We start from the raw sequence: 14,147 nt of genomic DNA on the forward strand, positions 1-14,147 counted from the left end.
CAAAAGCAGAACTAATGCAACAACGTTCTACATGGGTAGAAAAACACTGCAGCCTGCTGCCACTGGTGTGTGGCGCTGGCGCTGCTCAGTGAATGATAGATCAGATCAGAGAGAAGAAGACAAACGAAGAAGATGGAGTTATGATTTCTCATGTTGCAGTAAGCTAAACGATTTCATCTCTTACGTGACTTGTTGTTCTTGCACGTAACTGTGTAACTGTCAGACTGATAATGAAGTTGGTAAATGTCTTTATGTTTAGAAACGTAATCAAGCAAACTCATCCAAGCAGATGCGAATAGCCTACAATGTCAGTAGCTATAGCCTATCCTAGGTCTAAATAGTGTTGTGATTGTAACACATAACTTGCGTTGCAATGCGATAACAAATAGCCTTGACATTTCTAGGAAAGTAGCCTAATCAACAGCTACAGTAACAGGGATGGTTAAGCAGCAAAATGTAATTTCTGCCCCTAGTTTTTTTCTTCTTCTAGGCTAATAGTTAGCCTGTCATTGGAAATATTCTGACCACTTTTTCAGTAACGAGTACGCTAGGCATAATCTAATGCGATATTTCCAAACTAGTAATCAGATTAAAGTTACTTAAAGAGGAATTATGCAGGATTGGCGATTTCATCTCTGGTTTCGGTTTCGTTTTTCATTATTTCTCTGCAGAGCTTCCCCGACAGCTTTAGCTTGTATATTTATACATATATAGTAGGGATGCAACGGTTTTCAATAATTTATTGAACCGTTCGGTTTGGCCTGTTCGGTTCAATAGACTCACCTAAACCGCAATATTTCGGTATACGCGACATTAAACTTTTTATTTAATACAAGGTTATTGCGCGCGCGTAGCCTGGGAGCGATAGAGAGGAGTGCTTAGGACCCGGGGGATGCGTTTTCTCTGACTGTTCAGCTTGCCTCTCGTCAACCTTGCAACAACCAATCAGAATTTTACTGAATTTCCCAAGAGCCAATAAGCGCGTTGAAATGCAAATGAAGGAGTCATGTGAGAAGAAACAAACTTTACCGGCGGCTGCATGATCATGGCGACATTTGAAGTAGCCCACGAACAAGGCAAAAAGACCGTCAGTAAACAAAGCACAGTGTGCATTGCAAGCACTGCTTCACAACGATCACCTAATAAAGGTAACACATCCAACATGTCGGCCCACTTGCGCCTTCATCACCCGGCTGTAACCTTAAGTAGAGCAGCACGGAGAGTTAGTTTGCCACCGAAAACCCAACCATCCATTGCTGCAGCCTTTCGACAACAATATTCCTATAATTCCCAAAGACATAACGAATACGACGGCGTATTAGGGCCACGTATATATACTTTGTAAAGACGCAAATTTGCCACTTTAAAAGGTCGAAAATTTGCCACATTATAAAGTCTGTGTGTAACAGTGTAACCGGTGGTTTCTGCCCTGCGTTGATTGCTCGCTAGAGTAGCCTAAGAAAGCGTGACGCCGACACAGCTGAGCTATTGTAGGGATGGGAGGTTATAGGAGATGGGGAGGCTGACATGTCATTCCAAACTCGGGTCATTTATTTTCCTGACGTTGTACATGCTAGGCTACGGGCAGCGGGAGGTGTCCACTCGAAAAACAATAAACTCACTGCTAAATCAGTCAATCGCTCGTCCACTCGTCAATCACACAACTCTCTCACACACACACGCACACACACACACACACACACGACAGGAGACACAGGGGAAACAGACACTTTGTGAAGTGGCAAATTTGCCACTTTCTTCTCGGAATATTGCCCCCCCCTGACATCAGGTTGCAATAATGTTCATTTCATTGTTCTAATATTTTTAATGCTGCACTGCACTTTTGTCTATGTTTACATTTTTTACGTTCATAAAAGAGGACAGGGCAGGCACTCCCAAATCAAATATCCATTTGAAACTACACATAATACTACCTCACCAATTATTTTGAGAAGATTTTCAGAATTGTTCACTACTTTTTTGAGGGTGTATAACAGTTAAGTATTTTCTTTAAATGTGTGAAGAACAGTGAGTTTATTAAATAAATAACTACACATTACTTTATGCTGCACTGCACTATGGATAACATTGCCTGTTTATGACAGAAGGCAATGATGGTGTTCTTTTCTTTTAATACATTTTTGTGATTCTGCTTCATCTGTGTCAGGCTATGCATTTAATATTTTCTCTGCAAGTGTAAGTAGAAGCACATTGTTGATTTGAAATAGAAAAGGCAAATATAGCCTCCTGTATGCTAGAGCCAAGATAATATTGATATATTGAAACCGAACCGTTACCGTGGCCCAAAAACCGTGATACAAACCGAACCGTGGCAAAACTGTACCGTTGCATCCCTAATATATAGGCTATATATAAATATATAAATTGCAAGCGTGCTTCTTCTTGTTCCTTACGCGTCTCTGACTTACAGATGTAAACTGAAGATGATCGCTTATCAGAAAGTTGCAAGGTTGCAATAGCGGATAGGGACACTGGGGGCGGGAGGAAATATTACTGTTTTCGATGAAAGTGGTCAGTCAAGCAAAACAACGATCTCAGCGATTTTATGACTATGAAAAAGTTGCATAGGGTCTCTTTAATATCCAAGTCAATGTCTGTTACGATTTGACTATCTTTGTCATTTTCATTTTGCTTTCTTCTTGTGGTGTATGCTCAGCATGAGGACAACTCATGTGTATCCTAGGCTCAAGCACTGATACAAACGCAAACAACAATGCAGGGAGGAGAGAGATGAGTTAGATGAAAATACAGTCATATTTGGGTCATTCCATGCCAAATCAACCAGAGCCCACGCACTTGCACTTGAAAAGTATTGATCTTAGCACAAAAACATTTTACAGAGTGTCTCCTGGGTAACATAGGCACACATGGTATTTTTTTCAGATTTTTTTAAGACGCAAGTGCGTGGGCTCTGGTTGATTTGGCGTGGAATGACCCATTTTGAGTTTGTGTCATCTACACATGACAAAATTAAGGTAGGCTACATGTTGTACACTCTGTGTTGGCGACAAAGTGCTGTCTAGCTAGACTTCCCGAGTTCGCATGGGGAGGGAGGGAGAGAGAGAGGTGTGATGCAGCTGTGCCCGAAGCGCATCCAAGACGGAGGGCACCAGTGGGCTGTTTCGCTATCAGTACCCCATCCGTTTTCAGTGTAGGCAGGCTTTTATCTCTTTTCTCCTGAACTAAATTGATCAGTTCAGTAGCCTATGGAACAGTATAATGTCATGGCATCAGGGCCGGAGTGGGCCGGCTATAGGAATGTTAATAATCACCCTGACTAGTTGCTAGTTTGACTTTTTTTTAAATTATTGTTCTTGAACTTCACAGACTAGTATGCTATTACCTATAGCCTACATCAGAGTGAAATCTGGAAATAATTTCATTATAGGCCCACTTATACTTATATCCAACTTCAGGAGGATCTGAAGCTACTCACCAAATCCAGGCCATTTCATTTCTGCACATAGCGTAGCTGACCGAACTTGCCACGATAGCTTATAGGCTACCATGATAGTGACAAGCCCTGTAAATGCGCACTTTCTCTGTCAGTCGGATTTGCTCCTCTACTGTAGTTTCACTCACAGGGCTACTTAGCCTATCACTGAAACTGAACGTTATTTGCAAAGGAGGACCCAAATAGGCTACATATTTTAAAGACAGCCTATTTTATTTTTGAGGGCTTTTGATATCGGGGGTTATTACCTTACAGTAAAATGAATTATTAGCCTGTTACACGTCTGCGCTGCATACCCTACATAGTTCGTCAGGGCCGTTCAAGCAGATTATTGCAAATATAGATTTGGCGACTTCCGAAAAGTTTTGTGATGCTACTTTGTTAATATTTGGGAAACTGCGAGTAAGGGGCAGCGACCACACAGCCCAGGCTGCTGAATTGCCGCGAGGGAGCAGCATATGGACAGAAACAATATATATAAGCTCAAAATATTCAGACCGGCCCAAAACGTTAACGCCCACCGGAATCCTCCCGCATACCAGACTACACGAAAGTGTACCCTTGTCTCATAAGAGTAAAAAATAATGATAGTCTTGCACACTGCACTGTTTGTAACAGTAACTTTAGCATTGCCCATGGTGGATTAAATGATTGCAAAATATTTATTGAGGTGAGTTAAACAAGTGTAATTTCATTGGCATATTATTCAGGCCTATAGTAGATGGCTAAATGGCTACAGTAGAAGGATACACGAAAAGCCCAAACTACCAAAATCTTCATATTTTATTACCACAGTTTCTATCTATAGGCCTCCCTTATTTGGTATACTGACTAGACATTATTGAACAAACATAGGCTATTCATCTGTATTTCAGTGTCTCAGTAGGTTAAAGTATTTTTTTAGATACCTCCCTGAAATTACTTTTTGCAGGTTGTGATGTCTTCTATATATTGTTGACGTTACTGTTAAAATGGCGTAACTGTTAAATTCCAATATAGTGAGTAGGCTATTGGCAAAACCGGTTGCCATTTTTATGTTGAGGCGGCAGGGGCCTTAGTTTAAATAGTAACTAAGTTCGCACACACACATCAACAGATTCACACGCACAGTTAAACACACTTCCACGGATTCCACACACACACACATGCGCACACATGCACACACACAGACAGACACACACACATCTTTATACAAGCAAACGCACACACTCATTAATGTGGGTAGTTGACATCTGGCCAAGAAAAGGTGCTTTTTTTTGGAAAACATAATTTTTAAAGAAAAAATACAAATATTTATGTAGTATGGAAACTGTAGTTTCTGCAAATAATAGTGGTCACTCATTTTGTCAATGACCTCAAATATTTTTTTCCACGTTTACACTCATCTGCACTGTGAATGTGTCCTATGGTGTGACATTTAAAAAGTACTAAGAAATGATATTGAATAACATTAAAAAATACATGAAACAGAATTGTTCACATTATTAAATCATTATTTTCTTAAAATTATATTTATTCCACATAAAAGTACTAATTACAATCATTTTCACCATGAATAGATGAACTTGATTGACTTTTTCCTATGAATGTCGATACATTTTTTTCCGCCAACCTTACAAAACTGTTTGAAATTGTACCTATCTAAGAGGAGCTATTATTGGAGCTCCCCTCATTCCAAACCTGGCTTTTTTAAAAGTACGTTTTGAAATTAAGGATGTTTTTACGTTGTTCTTTGTTTGTCACACTATAGGACAAAATGTCACACTGAAGGACAAAGATAGTATTGCATGAAGTGAGTCAGAATATATGTAGTGTTTATTGTAACAGTGATAAAGGAGGACATTTGTTGGATAAGTGTTGCTTTTTCCAGGCTATTTTTTGATGATAACCCATTGTCAGTCAATAGTAATAGCACTTAACTGTGTTGAACTAATTTGTCGACTATGAAACCATGGTGAAGTTTCACTTTGTCTATGAGTTCAAATAATAGGTGAGTGCAGATGCATGTAGGCTATACTCTGCTAGTCACAAACAGGTTTTAGTAAAGAAAGGTTTAGTGGAATCCCTGTTCCATATAGTCTTGTGTGCATGCAGATTCCTTCAAATGTGCTGCTGTGTGAAGTTGCATTGTTTGCTGTTAAAGGAAATGATAGATATTATCCTCATTGTTTTAAAGGATGTTACGCTCAAAACACACCCATGACTGATTAAGAGACATAAGAACAACCCTTTTGTGTCCAGCACCTGACAAAATCACACCATTAAATTAGTGAATGTGGACTGCCATGCCTTTAATGTCTATAAACGTTGTGCTTCTGACCATCCGTTTTTGATCGCCAAAAGAGGGACCGTAATCCTCAATAGGGAAATTCCATTCTAAAACATTGCGTTACATTCACATTGCGTTACGTCCACTCTATCTAAAACATCCCTACTGAAAAAATAGCAAGAAACCAATTTATGTTGGTAGCTGGTTTTAGCTGTTTTTGCTGGTTTTCCTCCAGCTATTGCTGGTCTTTGCTGGTATAACTGGTTAGGCCACCAGGTGGACATGCTAGCGTGACCATCTAAGGAAGCTGGTCATGCTGGTATGACCAGCCTGTCGTGTGGGACACAGCTGGTGTGAGATGGTCATGCTGGTGACCAGCCTGCCAAGCTTGACATTGTAGGTGTAAGATGGCCATGCTGGTTTGCTAGAATGACCAACATAAGCTGGCATGAACAGTAAAAACCAGCAATGTAGACCAGCAACACCAACTAAAATGACAAGCGTGAGATGGTACGACAAGCAAAACCAGGAGAATTACCATCGTAAGCTGCAGGTATGTTTTTGCAAGACTTTTGCTGGTCTATAGCTGGTTAACCATCATAGGGTGGTCAAACAAGCTGGTTAACAAGCTGGTCAACCAGCAAACCACCTTAAGCTGGTCAGGCTGTTTTTTTCTGCTGTTAGAGCAGTTTTTAATCATACTTGACACAATTATCTACAATGACATTATATTTGTTGGTGGCAACACTGGAAGTTCCGGGTCAGGTTGGGCCACAGGTCCTGCAGGGAGGTTCTTTCTGTTATAAAAAAAAAAAGTTTTAGATTTATGTACTTTATATTATAGTTGTGATAGTAACACTTCAAACATATAACAAAACGTGTATAATTTTCTGAGAGAAGGCACCAGGGTTGCCGACACTTTCAGCGATGACTGTATTTGTCACAGCAACAAGATGCACAATGTGATGACTAGCGGTAGGTTTCCACTCAAAATAAATTTTGCTTCGTTCTCATTGAAAATGAATGGGGTAGCGAAATTCACTCCGGTAGTTCGAAATGCATTGAGAATAATGGCGGCGGCTCCGGGGGTCATAACTGCAAATATTAAATGTGAATAAATGTTTCTTGTAGCATAGCTTGGCGGTAAGCTACCTTGGAGTGTTACAATCTGGTCTTCCTCTTCAATCACAGCACCTATTGCTCCTAGCTGATCAGTAAGCTCCTACATTTGTTTTAAATTTTCATTTAATCTTCCTTCATTTCACATCTGAAATATTTTATTTTTTTTTCAGGAACAATTTATTTGCCAACGTATCTCTGTCAAAATGTCCTTTTAGCGTGTTCCACACCTCTTTAGGAGTCTTGCAGCTTGTTATCAGATACAACTGGGGAGTACTTGCATTCAGCACTAACATAGAGAATGCCTTCTCCCTCCGTTTCACGAATTCAGCTTGTGCGTGTGCGTTACCATCGTGGGCTAGGATATCCGTCTCCATTACCATGCCCCATAGTCCTTTCGCCTTCAGAAAATGTTCAATCTGAAATTTCCACGTTGCCCAGCAGCCCAGTTCTCTAGTCCGCTCAGCTTGTCAATAAACAGCTTATCTTCCATTGTGAATTCAACAACACTGTTTATCTAACACAAATATCCGTGTAACACAGCCTTTTTAGCGATGCTCTTGGCCAATGACCTATTGCAGTATCAACGTGTTTATTGAGCAGGATACAACCGGAACTACAAGCAGACACTAGATGGCAGTACAGGTCTTTAGCGACACTCATTGTCAAATTACTGTATTTCAACAATATACATGTATATATTTATGTATATACTTTGTGGTGCACTTCACAGGAAACTCTGTGTGATGTCATGGACAGGGCACCTGTGGGTGTTCATTTGGCCTTTGTTGGCTTTTCCTATACTGCTACTAGGTAACCTCATCAGACATACTTTGCAGGTACCGTAAAACTCCAAACAATAGCCCAGGCTTTTATTTTGCCAAATCGCCAAAATGCACTGGCGTGTATTTGAGACAGGCGTCTATATGAGACAGGCGTTTAATTTAGTGTTGTTAGTTGAGTGTAGGTTTATTGCAAGATTAGAAATAACTACCCAATAGCATAAGCAGACGCAGGAGACAACAGGAGGTTACCACATTATATTACGGTAGGCTACTTTATTTAGCCTATAATTCGAATGTGTTTCACAAATCAGATCATATTAGAACTAGCCTACTATAATAGGCTATGTCTTAAATTATTGGCAGCTTAAAATAACGAAATGATGTGACAGCGGGCTGAACAATTCAAGGTACCATCGAGCCTGTAAAACAACTGCAATCGTGTGATTTACCCTGTAAAACAACTGCAATCATGTGATTAAAAACTATCCGATTAATCGCTATCACCGTGATCCCCAACTAGGCTACAAGTTGATTTGCGAATTCCTCCTCCTCGTCGCTCTCCTCCACTTGCCTGCCTTGCTTGCGCAGCTCCCGACCAGATGCGCAGGGCTCTCTCTCTTTGGAGACAGACGTTACAGCTCAGCCTTTACGCACCCTCTTTGGATCAACCGAGAAATATCTTGCCGCTGCTTCTCCCGAATTTTGTTAGGCAAATTTGACAACTGTCAGCTTAAATGTCATTTAAATCAAGTCTTTTTCTTTTCCGCCATGGTATTGAGAGAAACAAGGAGAAGCGAGAGAAAGTGAAACTAAACACAAAAAGTTTGTGATAAAATATGTTGTCTAGTGCGCAAATTTAACAAAATGGCATTAATTAAATAATGCAGAACATACCGTAATTTCCAGACTATTAGCCGCGGCTTATACATTGATTTTGCAAAATTTCTTCAGCTATGAGGTTAATAGAGGGGAGTAATTAATATGGTGTTAGTATGGTTTTGTTTCTTTTAACTTGCATAAAACACTGTCCTGCGGCTTATACACAATGCGGCTTATATGCGGGAAATTACTGTAAGCCAATGTCGAAAAAAGTTAAGAATTTGGAACTCTGGCTTTCACCTCCGCAGTCATGCTATTATAAATTTAGTGTGTGCAACCTGCACCATCGATGATCACCACCACCAGACGATCTGACGGGTATAAGAAGAATAAATACAACTCGAAACAAAAAAAAACAGACCAGGCTTCTGCTGGAGACCGGCCTTTAACCCAAATCTGTAGCCACACCGGGCGTTTAAAAGAGACATGCGTCTATTTGAGACTCGGCTATTGGTTGAAGTTTTACGGTATTTCCCCATTTTATGTTCTATCACAAATGTTACCTACTCATTCGCTGGTTATTTTCAGAGAGACTGGTTCTATGGACCGCAGTCACAATATCATGATGGAGATTGACCACCACCAGATGAACCAGTGTCATCTTTTCCAGGAGAAAGTGGTAAGAAAGTGTACTAATCTGCATGGCATTTTATTCAACAACATGAACATGATTTAACGAGATGTGTGGAATCTTTCAGCACCAGATGTGGCAGATGAGAGAACCACCCTCAGCAGAGAAGTCAGCATTGCAGGGGCACCCTCTAGCACTGGGACTGGCTCCTGCAAATACGCAAGACACTGAGAAGCACAGACATCTACATAAAGATGAGCTAATCAGGTGCATAGTGAACTATTGCAGATGCAACTGGCTTTGAAGTCATATTTACCAGTGAGCAGTGCTCGATTGATCTTTTTGTCTTTATAAGGGGGTCTAGCAATCTCATAAAAATGTTGGCACACCCCACAAACTGTATCAGTGGTGGATCGTGCATTCAGTCGTCAGGTCTTCAATAAAGACAATAGGGGTGCATTCCTAGGGAGATTTTTTTTTTACATTTCAGCGTTAAAATGTGCAATTTCCCAGCATTTCACGGTGGGGGAAATGTTATTGCTCTATCTTACTCGAATATGTGAAGCACTCTAGAATCTTTGTTACACAAACAATTAATGTTCTGAGCTGAATTCAGCATCGCTTTGTACACTTTCAAAATGTCCAATACTTCAGTTTGTCTGTAGGGACACTACCCATGCTACCACTGATGTGTAAGGCTGGTTAGAAACATGGCTGTATGCTCAATAGCTACACGCTCTAAACTATTTCATTGCTAATGAAAATGGTAAACTCCTAGAATAGGGTTGGGTATTGAAAGGGTATATTTCGATACCGGTGCCAAATCGATACTTTCAAAACGATGCCGGTTCCTAAACGGTAATTAAATCGGTACTTTTAAAAAAAAGAAAACAAGTTTCTATGATTTTTTTTTTTCCTGAGGCAAACCAACAATATCGAAAAGCTTTCATAATATACAAATGATAAAACAAAAAATCACATATTATTACATATAATATAAGGTCTAGGTCAAATTTGACCAACAGCATATTAAGCAAGCAGTAGCCTACCTTGAAACCCACAAAATAAATAACCCAATGTTTAATTGTGAATATTGTGATATTCTGTTAAATGTGTTACCTTTTACCTTTAGTTCACAAAATGGTTGTGTCCCTTTAAGAGGAACTGGGGGGGTGGAGTTTACGTGTGTGTGGTTCTCCGAGAGTGAAGTTGGACATGGCGCTAGCATGAGTTGTGGCTAACAGCAACTCGGTTGCTATTTGTTTAATAAATAAAGCTTTGAAGTTTCCCTCAACTCAAGTGTCTGGAGTACCACAGTATTACAGTATCACTGCTAAAAGCATGAGTTTTACGATATCAACTGTTGCCATGAGTAAACAAAACGATTCAACTAGCAATGCACTGCAGACGTTGACTAGCATTTTAAATAGCTAGTTTCTGCCGTTTTTATAGGACAACTGATCATATCATTCTCCCGTTTATGCATCTCATTACAGTGCATGAAAATGCACTGTACTGTTCTTCCTAGGCTTCTTCTTATTATAGTGCATGAAAATGCACTATACTGTTATTCCAAGTTTTCTTATTACAGTGCATGAAAATGCACTGTACTGTTATTCCAAAACGTCTTATTACAGTGCATGAAAATGCACTGTACTGTTATTCCAAAACTTCTTATTACAGTGCATGAAAATGCACTGTACTGTTCTTCCTAGGCTTCTTATTACAGTGCATGAAAATGCACTGTACTGTTCTTCTTAGGCTTCTTATTACAGTGCATGAAAATGCACTGTACTGTTCTTCCTAGGCATTTTATTAGAGTGCATGAAAATGCACTCTACTGTTATCCGAATTATTAGAGTGCATGAAAATGCACTCTACTGTTATCCGGTTTCTTCTTATTATAGGCGATTATTATTCTTCTTCTAACGCTTTTTGTGCGTGCAATTCAGCTTCAACCGTTTAACGTAGAAACTTCATTCAAACTGCGCTGCGTAGGTCTTACTTAGGCGACTTCAGCTATGTATTTTTCAACTTTGTAACTTTTATACTTTTTGAACTATTAAATAAAAACTATTAAAATTTCCCCATAGACTTAACATTACATTGTGACATCATAAGAGGGCAACTAGAGAATGTAATTTCAGGGAAATTACGAGTGCATGAAAATGCAAAAATTTACAGATAAATACCAATGCTAACCAGGTTGATTAGCTAACTTAGTTGATGATTTCTAGCAGTTATGCTAAATATGCTAACTATGCTTACAATGTTAAGTATGCTAACAATGCTAACCAGGTTGACTAGCTAACTTAGCAAATGATTTCTAGCAGTTATGCTAAAAATGTTAACTATGCTAACAATGCTAACTATGCTAACAATGTTAAATATGCTAACAATGCTAAGTATGCTAACAATGCTAACCAGGTTGACTAGCTAACTTAGCTAATGATTTCTAGCAGTTATGCTAAAAATGCTAACTATGCTAACAATGCTAACCATGCTAACTTGCTTGTGAGGACTTTTATTTTGAAACATTTGTTGCTAGGGTATCCATGGTGGCCACTATCAGAAATAAAGAAGTTACTGCAGTATAACCATGTTGGTTGCTATGGAAACTGTCATAAATGCTTAATTTTAATGGTTGCCATGTTGGTTGCTAGGTACATGGAGGTTTCATATAGTTGACTGGAGGCAGAGTTGATGATAACTGACAGTTTGAATGGTTGAACAGTTAAATAGTTGAGTAGTTCCAATGGTTAAATGATTTAATAGTGTATTATTGCAGTGAGGACTTTTATTTTGAAACAGTTGTGGACAGAGGAAACAGTTTACAGGATATGTAGTCTTCAGAGAGATTGTATGCTTAAAGCCTGAGAGAGACAGAGCTGCTGCAGGTGGGGCTGGCCACCTGGCATAACATTCTAATTGCCCTACTATGATGTCATAATCCAATGTTAAGTCTATGGGGAAATTTTAATAGTTTTTATTTAATAGTTCAAAAGTATAAAAGTTACAAAGTTGAAAATTATATAGCTGAAGTCACCTGCGTAAGACCTACGCAGCGCAGTTTGAATGAAGTTTCTACGTCGAACGGTTGAAGCTGAATTGAACGCACAAAAAGTGTCTGAAGAAGAACTAGAGATGTAATTCCAAGGAAATTACGAGTGCATGAAAATGCAAAAAAATATGAGGACTTTTATTTTGAAACAGTTGTGGGTAGAGGAAACAGTTGAACAGGATATGTAGTCTTAAGAGAGCCAAAAAGCCTGAGACAGAGAGTTGCTGCCAGGTGGCTTTGAACACCTGGCTTAAGATTCTAATACATTTATTTATTTAATAAATGTTGATAGGCAGATAGTTTAATAGACATAGTTTAAGGGCTGTGTAGAGATAGACAGTTTAATGGATGTTGATAAGACAGATAGTTTAATGAATGTTGATAGACAAATAGTTTAATGGATGTATGGGTAGATTAATGGATGTTGATATGAGGACAGTTTAATGAAGGAATAAATAGTTGGAAGTAAATGGATGGAGAGAAAGTGGAAATGGAAAGTTTAATTGAATGGAAAGTGGTCTTTGTTAACATTACTAGGGTGATTGCGATGATTTCTATATTGTTGCAAGGGTAATAGAGATAGCTGTTAGGTTTATCAGGGTATTCAGTGGTTACTCTGCTATGTAGGTTGCTAAATTAGGTGGAGGTTCCTAGGTAGTAATTGAATCAGACATGAGTGTTGATAAACAGTAAGGACAATTTCCAAACTGATCATATATAGATAACACACCAGCATGGAGCTCTTGAACAGTCCAAAGGCAAACTAGGCTTAGTTTATTTTATAACCTAACATTGATATTATGTTGTGATATGAAGTCATGCATTTATGGTTAAACCATGAATGGTTGTTTTTTTGCTACAATAAACTCTGCAATTTAGGATGTGAGCACGAGGGATCACAGCAAGAGATAATTTGTGTAGACAATATGTGTGGATAAATTAACTTTTTTAGAAATGGTGAAATCTTCAGAGGTCATTCTTTTACTGTCTACCGTGCAGGCTCACATTGCCTACGTTAAACCTCATAATTGTATTGCATTATCGTGACTGTAGAAGAGCTAGGGTGTGCATTGCAAACAAAAATCACAGTTATGCGACGCTGACGTTATTGGCTGAATGATTAGGTCTATATTTCTCATATTCAACGGTCATTTCGACAGGCTGTGTAGCCGAATTACATTGATATCATATTGTGATATCCTTTATTGTGTTCCTGAAATAGTTGTGTCCCTTTAAGGGGGACTTGGGGGTGGAGTTTTAGGTGCGTAGCCTACGTGTGTTTGCGTGTTTGTTTGCACAGGTCGGAGTCGGAGAGTGAAGGAGTTGGACAGGTCTGTTAAAATCGTCAGTTGTGGCTAAAACAGCAACTCGGTTGTGATAAGCTACTTGGTTGATAAATAAAGCACGGGAAGTTTCCCTCAAGTGTGACAAAGTGTCTGGAGTATTCCAATATTCATCCTGGCTGTACAATATGCTATTAACGGTGGTAAACATTTAAATGTTATGCCTAATCGCCTGCCAAAAGACGGGGATCAACACCGGGAGTTGACATTGATTCAGTGAAGTTAGCTTTATTTACAGCTGAACTATCTAGGACTCTCGTGGTCTGTGTTATTACAGTGCATGCAAATGCACTGTTCTGTTCTTCCTGGGCATCTTCTTCTTATTATTAGAGTGCATGAAAATGCACTCTACTGTTATCCGATTTATTACAGTGCATGAAAATGCACTGTACTGTTCTTCCTAGGCTTCTTATTATTACAGTGCATGAAAATGCACTGTACTGTTCTTCCTATTCTTCTTATTATTAGAGTGCATGAAAATGCACTCTACTGTTATCCGATTTATTATAGTGCATGAAAATGCACTATATTGTTCTTCCTAGGTTTCTTATTACAGTGCATGAAAATGCACTGTACTGTTCTTCCTCGGTCTTCTTCTGCTTCTTCTTATTATTACAGTGCATGAAAATGCACTGTACTGTTCTT

General features: G+C 39.1%; 1 protein-coding gene across 2 annotated transcripts in view; it reads left to right on the forward strand.

The window, feature by feature from the left end:
- Positions 1-14,147, forward strand: part of LOC134080777 (myotonin-protein kinase) — a 351,463-nt gene that overhangs the window by 227,210 nt on the left and 110,106 nt on the right. For both annotated transcript variants that reach the window (XM_062537385.1, XM_062537386.1), the window contains exons 9-11: positions 7,597-7,676; positions 9,056-9,146; positions 9,226-9,365. In XM_062537385.1, coding sequence (XP_062393369.1) covers positions 7,597-7,676; positions 9,056-9,146; positions 9,226-9,365 — 311 coding nt within the window. The remainder of the gene's footprint in view (positions 1-7,596; positions 7,677-9,055; positions 9,147-9,225; positions 9,366-14,147) is intronic.

Source organism: Sardina pilchardus, chromosome 5 (assembly GCF_963854185.1).
Source record: "Sardina pilchardus chromosome 5, fSarPil1.1, whole genome shotgun sequence".
NCBI lineage: Eukaryota > Metazoa > Chordata > Actinopteri > Clupeiformes > Clupeidae > Sardina > Sardina pilchardus.